At 42.9% G+C, this 9,734-nt stretch overlaps 1 protein-coding gene across 1 annotated transcript in view; it reads right to left on the bottom strand.

Annotated features, from left to right (window-relative positions):
* Nucleotides 1-455: 455 nt before the first annotated feature.
* The window catches only part of LOC145410004 (mast cell carboxypeptidase A-like), a 16,780-nt gene continuing 7,501 nt past the window's right edge, over nt 456-9,734 (bottom strand). The window contains exon 5 of the mRNA XM_080280217.1: nt 456-560. Coding sequence (XP_080136343.1) covers nt 456-560 — 105 coding nt within the window. The remainder of the gene's footprint in view (nt 561-9,734) is intronic.

The raw sequence follows: 9,734 nt of genomic DNA, 5'->3' as shown, positions 1-9,734 counted from the left end.
CTGCTCGACTGGTGCTACAGTCTACTGGTGCTACAGTGAGGGTGTGGCTGCATACCTGGGTGGTGGGCGGGAGAGGCGGCCGGATCTGGTTGTGTGGGTGGTGAGGACGGGCGTGGGTGGTGAGGTGGTGCGGCCACGTGGTGCAGTGGCTTGTCATGGGTGGATGGTTGAACATCCGGTGTTGGAGTATGTGGGGTGGTGGTGGGTGCGGGGTTGGTGCGTGTAGTGTGCATGTGGGGAGATTGTGTGGGCATAGGGGTGGTGGCAGGTGGTGATGTGGTGGGTCCACGTGGTGTACCGGCAGGTGTGGGCGGTGGGTTGATTGTCTAGGTGGTGGAGTGTGAAGTTGTCGTGGCAGTGATGGGCAAGGGGCTGGTGTGTGGTTTGGCATCGGAGGTGGTTGGGGAGTGGGTGTGCTTGGGGGAAAATTTGGTGGGTGTAGGGGTGGTGGCGGGTTATTTGAGGTGTCGGTAACGTGGTGGGGTGACGGGGGGTGGGTCGGGGTCTCCCAGGGGACCATCCTGCAAAACAGACAGCTCCAAAACAGACTCCATGCATGTCTAATGGAAACGAATATAAAGAGGGCAAAGCTTCAATATCTCCAAGGCATTTTAAAGAGAAGAAATAATGCACTATATAATGGAAATTGTAGAAGAGCTGAGGGAACGCAAGAGTAAGTGGATGAGGGAATGTCAGAAGGCACTAAAAGATCTTGACCTAATTACAGAAGGGTTAAAAAATATAACAAAAGATGAACTAACCAGGAAAATATATGATGAGGACATAAAAAGGTGGAGAAAAGACATGGAAAATAAATCAAGCTTAGAAGTATAAAAAAAATGGAAGAAAGAAATAGGTGGAGTAGATGAAATATATGATAATACACCAGCCTCCATAATCCTGTTTAAATGCAGATCTAATACACTAAATTTTAGCAAATAGAAATAGATTCAAGGGAACTGAGACAAATTGTCCAATGTGTAATGCAGAAACAGAAGACTTGATACATTTTTTATTAGACTGCACAGGATATATGGAAGAAAGAACACAACTGGTAGAATTACAACAGCCATATATACATAGGAGTATGTATAGTTGTGAGTAAAAGATGGAAGAGGAGCATAAGACAGTATGGATCAGTTGGGTCAAGGATTGTGTGGGTAAAGTTGAAAGTTGGAATACAAATGTGGGCGATTCTGTGTGTGTATGCACCAACGCAAGATCGTGCTAGAAGAGTGAGAGGAGAGTTCTGGACAAATGTGAAAGTGTGCATGGAAAAGTTTGGAAGGAATGAGAGAGTGTTTTTGATTGGTGATATGAATGGTAAAGTTGGGAATGTGAAGGTGGATGGAATAGTTGGTGAGTGGGGTGTGCCTGCTGAGATAGATGAGAATGGGAGTGCGTTAGTGGACATTTGTGCTGGGAGGGGGTTGGTGATAGCCAATACCCTCTTCAGGCATAAAATGATCCACAGGTATACATGGCGAGTGATCAGAAGGGTGGGTGGTGAACTGAATGAAAGGAAGGCAATGATTGATTATGTGTGTGTGGATGAAAGGATGCGAAGATGTGTAAAGGATGCAAGAATGTATAGAGGTTGGGGGAGTGGACTTTCTGACCACTACTTGGTGGTGGCCAGAATTAGAATGCAAGTAAGATGGAAGAATAGAAGAAGGGAAAGATGAGAGGAAGGAGTAGTTGCAAGGAGAGTGGAAAGATTACAAGAGGATGAGAAAAAGGCAGAGTATAAGAGAGAAGTGGAGGAACGATTGGGCAAATATGAATTGGAGCAGATGGGAGACGTAGAAGGTGTGTGTAAGATATTTACAGAAGAAATATGTGCAGCATGTGATGTGGTGTGTGGAAGGAAGAGAAGACGGAGGGGGGCGCAAGGAACAGCGTGGTGGACAGAAGAGGTGAAACAGGCTGTGGCACAAAAGAAGAAAGCATACAATGAATGGATGAGAAATAGGGGCGTGGAAGAAGTTGAGAGGCGGAAGAGAGAGTTATATGTGGAAAGAAAGAGAGAGGTGAAAAGATCAGTAAAAGAGAGTAAGAAGAGAGTGGATGAGGAATTTGGAAGGAATTTGAGTGTAAAGTGGAGGGACTGTAAGAAAATGTTCTTGAGAGAAGTGAAAAGAGTAAGACAGGGTGGAAGTGAAGCTAGCAGGGGAGTGAAAGATAAAAATGGTAGATTACTAGTGGAGAAGGGAGAAAAAGTGAGCAGATGGAGAGAACACTTTAAGGAATTGTTGAACGTAGAGGATGGAAGTAATGCGAGTATAAGTGGCTGGGGAATGGCTGGGAGAAGGAGGGAGGTGAGAAGACAGGAAGAAATCAGTAGGATAGAAGATGTGGAAGCAATGAAGAAAGTTAAATCGGGGAAAGCCCCAGGAATTGATGACGTGTAAGGTGAAATGCTGAAGCATGGGGGAGAGATAGTAGTAGAATGGATGTGGAAGATGTGCAGATTGGCCTGGGAGGAAGGTAGAGTCCCGGAGGATTAGGTCAGGTATAATTATTCCCTTGTACAAAGGAAAAGGGGAAAATAAAGTGTGTGGTAATCATAGGGGCATTTGTCTTCTTAGTATAATAGGAAAAATGTATGGTAGGATACTTATAGACAGAGTTAGAGAAAGAACAGAGAAATTAGTTGGAGAAGAACAGGGAGGCTTCAGGAAGGGAAGAGGTTGTGTAGATCAGATATTCGTTCTTAAACCTTTAGTGGAAAAGTTTCTAGAGAAGAGAAAGAAGTTGTATGCGGCTTTCATGGATTTGGAGAAAGCATATGACAGGGTGGATAGACAAGGATTGTGGAAAGTGTTAAGAATATATGGAGTAGATGGGAAGTTGTTGAATGCTGTGAAGAGTATGTATGATGGTGCGAAGGCTGCAGTGCGTGTGGATGGTGAACTAAGTGAATTTTTCTCTTTGAAAGTTGGTTTGAAACAGGGATGTGTCATGTCTCCATGGTTGTTCAATCTGTACATGGATGGGGTAATAAAAGAGGTACAAGGTAGGGTAGTGGATGTTGGAGTGGCCCTGGTGAAAGAGGATAGTGTTTGGAAACTCCCTGTACTGTTGTTTGCAGATGATACTGTGTTGTTGAGTGAAGACGAAGGGGAGCTGCAAGGCTTGGTGGATGAGTTTGAGAGAGTGTGTCAGAAACGGAATTTAAAGGTGAATGTAGGGAAGGGTAAAGTGATGGTCTTTGAGAGAAGTGAAGTTAGTGAATGTACAGCGAGGTTGGATGGTGAGGAATTGGAAAATGTGAGTACGTTTAAGTACTTGGGTAGTGTGATGAGTAAGGATGGAGGTTTGGAGGGTGAAGTGCTTGAAAGGGTACAGCAGGGAAGAAAGGTTGCTGGTTCTTTGAAAGCAGTGATAAGAAACAGGGAAGTGAGCATGGAAGTGAAAAAGTTACTACATGACAGTATTGTGATACCAACTCTAACGTACGGAAGTGAAGCTTGGACATTGTTGGAAGGACACAAGTCAAGAGTGAGACCAGTGGAAATGAGTTATTTAAGAGGAGCCTGTGGAGTCACGTGGAGAGACAGGCTGACGAATGAGGATATAAAGGAGCGTTGTGGTGTGGATGTGGATGTGATAGGAAGCGTTATGAGGAACACACTGAGGTGGTTTGGCCATGTGGAGAGGATGGAGGGTGAAAGACTGACGAAGAGAGTGTATGTGAGTGAGGTGGAGGGGGGAAGAGGGAGGGGGAGGCCGAGGATGAGATGGAGGGATGGGGTGGAGAGGTATATGAGAGAGGGGGGTGTGAGTTGGGAGCAGGGCAGTGAAATGGCGGGGGACAGGGCGACTTGGAGGCGATTTGTTTGTGGCCACCCCAAACGGGATTGAGGCGTCTGGCAATAGATAGATAGACAGATATATAGAGGAAAGAAATAATATACTTGGGAATCTCCTATTTAAAACAAGTGGTATTGAAAAAAAGAAATTAATAATATTTAAATGCTGGAAAAAAAGAGAAAGGAAAGTGAAGGGGCTCAGAAATTCAGGCGACTGATTATAGCGTACACGTAGTAAGAGAAGAGGAGGTGTGACCACAGAAAGACATATAAGAAAGAGAAAGGAGAAAGAAGGAAATCGTTTAGAGGTGCCGTTGTAAAGGCAATACCTCAACAACATCACATCACATCACAAACAGTAAACATCTAGTGAGTTAAGAGTTGTTGTGTGTGGGAGATTATAGAAACTTTGACCATTTTTGTTTTTACTTTATTAAGACCGGCTCATTTATCTGGTTGTGGCATCAGAATCAAGATACATTTTGTGGGACGTACAGACGTAAGTTACTCTGTTGGTAAGCCTAATGTTAAATTTCAGAACTGAGGGCTTATAGGAAAAACTGGTCAAAATAGAATCGTAGGAGAGCGTGGCATGTTTGTTACATACCTAATTCATGTATGTTCATTTTGATTTCCCCTCTATATGAAGGATTTTTGGTGAATGTACGCTTTAAGCAGCAGAAAGACATTACCAATTAAAATTCACATTCCTCAAGCTTGGTTTCAGTTTTTTCCTGGCTGCTTTCAGGGTGGTAAATGACCTTTTCCTGCTGAAATTTTTTTCCTGTTATTATCATCACATTCCTTAAGCAGTACCTGAGGTTGTTTGTTTCCGGCATAATGGAAGAAACCACATAAAGGTGGATTTTGTTTCCCATTTCCCACTAGCTTTAATCCATGCAAAAAGATTTCCAGATATTCATATGGTTTGCTGGTTGTCCAACAGTATCTGATGATAAACCTCGTAGAAAGTCTCTTGGAAGTTAAACAGAATGAGGTCTATGGTTTCACCATGATCATACTGTAGTGTGATATACAGTAATCCCTATACTATCCGGACGCCCACTTTCCGGACACCCCATTTACCGGACATTGTGGGCCTGGACCTTCAGAACCCTAAAATGGCCAAAAAACGAAAAAAATCCTCCCCCAATCCAATTTTTTTTCCCTCCTGTAATTTGAAATTGCTGCGCGGCACCGAACAGCTGTTTACACCATGGTCTCTTCCCCCCTTCCTTCCTCCCCCCTCCCCCCTCTCCTGTCAGTATTGCCATTTGATATTTTTCATTACCAAATGTTTGCCAATTTGGTAATGAAAAATTCATTTGGTAATGAATTAGAATAATGCATTACCATATGGATTTTTCACATGTATGAGGATACACAGGATGGAGATGGTGGATTGTCTGCTCTTTCTGATTAATCTACAAGCCTACATAACATGAAAATAATCAACATGCTGTTAATTATAAGAAGAGTGATTGCATGTACTGTATTTCCACTTGTATATATAATTAGTGAGGAATAAATGCTAGCTTTACCAATTTGGTAATGAAAAGTTAAATTTGGTACCGGTAATGAAAATTGAGGAGTTTGGTAATGTGGCCGTTGCGATCTGGCAACTCTGTTTCCCCGTCACCAACACTCCAACAGTTACTGCTTTACTTCGATCGCGAGTGGGTGTTTATTACAGTGGATGCCACACGTGCTCGTTTTTTGTGAATAAACAGTGAATAAACTACAATACCTCTCCAGTAGACCACATGAGAATTTACAGTGTTGTGCAATGTTAAGAAATTAGAATTGGAGTGCAAAGGATTAACAGTGGAGTGCAAACTGGCGATTGAAACTGGTGGTTGAAACCGGCATGGTGCAATTAACAACGTGCAGTGTTAAACAGTTATAACTCACAGTGCAAGAAATTACTGTAAGTGCAGCACAACACTGAATTACTGTGTGCGCTTCATGAGCATTTTCACCACTGCCAAAGCCTTAGAGAAGGACAGACTTGCTGTAAGTACCCTGGCTGAGGTACAGACACTTCTAATTCCTCATTCTTTGGTTCCTTTTCATTTATTTCATGCTTTATGTCCATTATTGGTGTGAATAGGGTCTTAAATAGGTGCTATGCATGTCCGGTAGGGAGTTATTTAGGTGGCTTTCAAAGTTAGGCTGGGTTAGGGTCCTTAAGTACCAGTCCAGGAGCCAGGGGCCCACTTTCTGGACGGGACCACTTTCCGGACATACCTTTGGCTCTATTACATCAGATAGTGGAGGGATTACTGAAGTTGTATGTCAGGAGAAGCTGGTTGACAGCAGATCTGTTGGGCCTAAAGTGAAGCTAGTTGTAGTCAAACAGTTGGTTGTTGTCTATGAAATTTTATGTTTGAATTGGTGGCTGACTGTCCTATAGTCTTGTGCACTGCCAGTGTTAGACTGGGTGGGCAGTAGTTCAAGGGTTGGATTTAGTTCTTTTCTTAAAGAAAGGAGCATATAGAGGTTGGAGGAGTGGACTTTCTGACCACCGCTTGGTGGTGGTAAGAATCAAGGTCCAAATGAAATGGAGGAATAGAAGAAGGGAAGTACAGGAGGGAGTAGTTCATGCAAGGAAGGTGGAAAGTTACAAGAGGATGGAAAAAGGGCAGAATATAAGAGAGAGGTGGAGGAGTGATTGGGTAAATATGGATTGGAGCAGATGAGGGATGTGGAAGGTGTGTGCAAGATATTCACAGAAGAAATCTGTGCAGCTTGTGAGGTGGTGTGTGGGATGAAGACGAAAGGGGATGCAAGGAACAGCATGGTGGAATGAAGAGGTGAGACAGGCTGTAGCACAAAAGAAGAAAGCATACAGTGAGTTGATGAGAAACAGGGATGTGGAAGAAGTTGAGAGACAGAAATAGAGAATCATATGTAGAGAGGAAGAGGAGGTGAAAAGATTAGTAGGAGAGAGTAAGAAGAGTGGATGAGGAATTTGGAAAAAATTTGAGTGTAAAGTGGAGGGACTGTATGAAAATGTTCTGGAAAGAGGTACCAAAGAGAGTTACAGGGTGTTAAAGAAGTGAGTCGGGGAGTGAAAGATAAAAATGGTATATTACTAGTTGATCTATCTATCTATTGCCAGACGCCATAATTCCGTAAGGGGTAGCCATTTGACTCTGAGTTATTTGTTTTACAGGGAGAGGCACTAACCCTCCACCAACCCACTTGTTCACACATAGGGAGCACGTATGGTTTGGTTATATGGTTACCATCCAGCGTTGTAAATGGTTTCTTGGCTTACAGGAAACCATTTGGCTTGCCACTCAATGTAAAGCCACCTGTAATGGAAAGAAAAGCAATAAGAAGTGACAGGAAAAATGGGAGAAATAGGAAGAGAGGAGGGCAGACACAGAAAAAGAATGATAAAGGCTAAGGAAGAAGTAGGCAGCACTGCATCAAGTGAGTGGATGATGGTCGACAAGAATGGAGAAAAAGTGAGCAGATGGAGAGAACACTTTAAGGAATAGTTGAACATAGAGAATGAGAGTAATGTGAGTATAAGTGGCTGGGGAGTGGCTGGGACAAGGAGGGATGTGAGAAAAGAGGAAGAAATCAGTAGGATAGAAGTTGTGGAAGCAATGAAGAAAGTTAAATTGGGGATAGCCCCAGGAATTGATGGAGTGTGTGGTGAAATGCTGAAGCATGGGGGAGAGATAGTAGTAGAATGGATGTGGAACATGTGCAGATTGGCCTGGGAGGAAGGTAGAGTCCCGGAGGATTGGAAATCAGGTATAATTATTCCCTTGTACAAAGGAAAAGGGGAAAAAGAAGTGTGTGGTAATCATAGGGGCATTTGTCTTCTTAGTATAATAGGAAAAGTGTATGGTAGGATACTTATTGACAGAGTTAGAGAAAGAACAGAGAAATTAGTTGGAGAAGAACAGGGAGGCTTTAGGAAGGGAAGAGGTTGTGTAGATCAGATATTCATTCTTAGATCTTTAGTGGAAAAGTTTCCAGAGAAGGGAAAGAAGTTGCATGCGGCTTTCATGGATTTGGAGAAAGCATATGACAGGGTGGATAGACAAGGATTGTGGAAAGTGTTAAGAATATATGGAGTAGATGGGAAGTTGTTGAATGCTGTGAAGAGTATGTACGATGGTGCGAAGGCTGCAGTGCGTGTGATTGGTGAACTAAGTGAATTTTTCTCTTTGAAGGTTGGTTTGAAACAGGGATGTGTCATGTCTCCATGGTTGTTCAATCTGTACATGGATGGGGTAATAAAAGAGGTACAAGGTAGGGTAGTGGATGTTGGAGTGGCCCTGGTGAGAGAGGATAGTGTTTGGAAACTCCCTGTACTGTTGTTTGCAGATGATACTGTGTTGTTGAGTGAAGACGAAGGGGAGCTGCAAGGCTTGGTGGATGAGTTTGGGAGAGTGTGTAAGAAACGGAATCTAAAGGTGAATGTAGGGAAGAGTAAAGTAATGGTCTTTGAGAGAGGTGAAGTCAGTGAATGTACAGCGAGGTTGGATGGTGAGGAATTGGAAAATGTGAGTACGTTTAAGTACTTGGGTAGTGTGATGAGTAAGGATGGAGGTTTGGAGGGTGAAGTGCTTGAAAGGGTACAGCAGGGAAGAAAGGTTGCTGGTTCTTTGAAAGCAGTGATAAGAAACAGGGAAGTGAGCATGGAAGTGAAAAAGTTACTACATGACAGTATTGTGATACCAACTCTAACGTATGGAAGTGAAGCTTGGACGTTGTTGGAAGGACACAAGTCAAGAGTGAGAGCAGTGGAAATGAGTTATTTAAGAGGAGCCTGTGGAGTCACATGGAGAGACAGGCTGACGAATGAGGATATAAAGGAGCGTTGTGGTGTGGATGTGGATGTGATAGGAAGCGTTATGAGGAACACACTGAGGTGGTTTGGCCATGTGGAGAGGATGGAGGTTGAAAGACTGACGAAGAGAGTGTATGTGAGTGAGGTGGAGGGGGGAAGAGGGAGGGGGAGGCCGAGGATGAGATGGAGGGATGGGGTGGAGAGGTATATGAGAGAGGGGGGTGTGAGTTGGGAGCAGGGCAGTGAAATGGCGGGGGACAGGGCGACTTGGAGGCGATTTGTTTGTGGCCACCCCAAACGGGATTGAGGCGTCTGGCAATAGGTAGATAGATAGAGGTAATCAGCACACCTGTATAGAGATTTGATTCCCACATATAATCTATTTTGAGGTTAATTATAGGTGTGACGATGTTAGATGATGTTAGATGATAGTGATGGGTTAGTAAGTGTTAGATGTTAGATTCCTGATGATGTTAGAGGAGCAGATTATAGTAATAGCTTAGTTAGATGTTACTGATGGATAAGTTTGATGATGTTAGGTGACAGTGATGGGATAATAAGTGTTAGATGTTAGATTCCTGATGATGTTAGAGGAGCAGATTATAGTAATAGCTTAGTTAGATGTTACTGATGGATAAGTTTGATGATGTTTGGTGACAGTGATGGGATAATAAGTGTTAGACAGTGATGGGATAGTGTTAGATGTTAGATTCCTGATGATGTTAGAGGAGCAGATTATAGTAATAGCTTAGTTAGATGTTACTGATGGATAAGTTTGATGATGTTAGGTGACAGTGATGGGATAATAAGTGTTAGATGTTAGATTCCTGATGATGTTAGAGGAGCAGATTATAGTAATAGCTTAGTTAGATGTTACTGATGGATAAGTTTGATGATGTTAGGTGACAGTGATGGGTTAGTATTAGACGTTAGATTACTGATGATGTTAGATGATAGCGACAGTGTTAGTTCGATGTTTGTTAGATTAAATGCTTAGACTTTGATGTTTGATGGTTTAGATGATGTTAGGTGATGCTATACTGTTAGATATTAGATGTTATTTCTTAGATGATGTTAGGGGATAGTGACAGGTTAGTGTTACATGTTAG

Source organism: Coenobita brevimanus, chromosome 9 (assembly GCF_032717465.1).
Source record: "Coenobita brevimanus isolate Jiangsu-jjx chromosome 9, ASM3271746v2, whole genome shotgun sequence".
In the NCBI taxonomy this organism is placed as follows: Eukaryota; Metazoa; Arthropoda; class Malacostraca; order Decapoda; family Coenobitidae; genus Coenobita; species Coenobita brevimanus.
The sequence above is the reverse complement of the archived record's forward strand: the minus strand, read 5'-3'. Positions and strand labels throughout refer to the sequence as shown.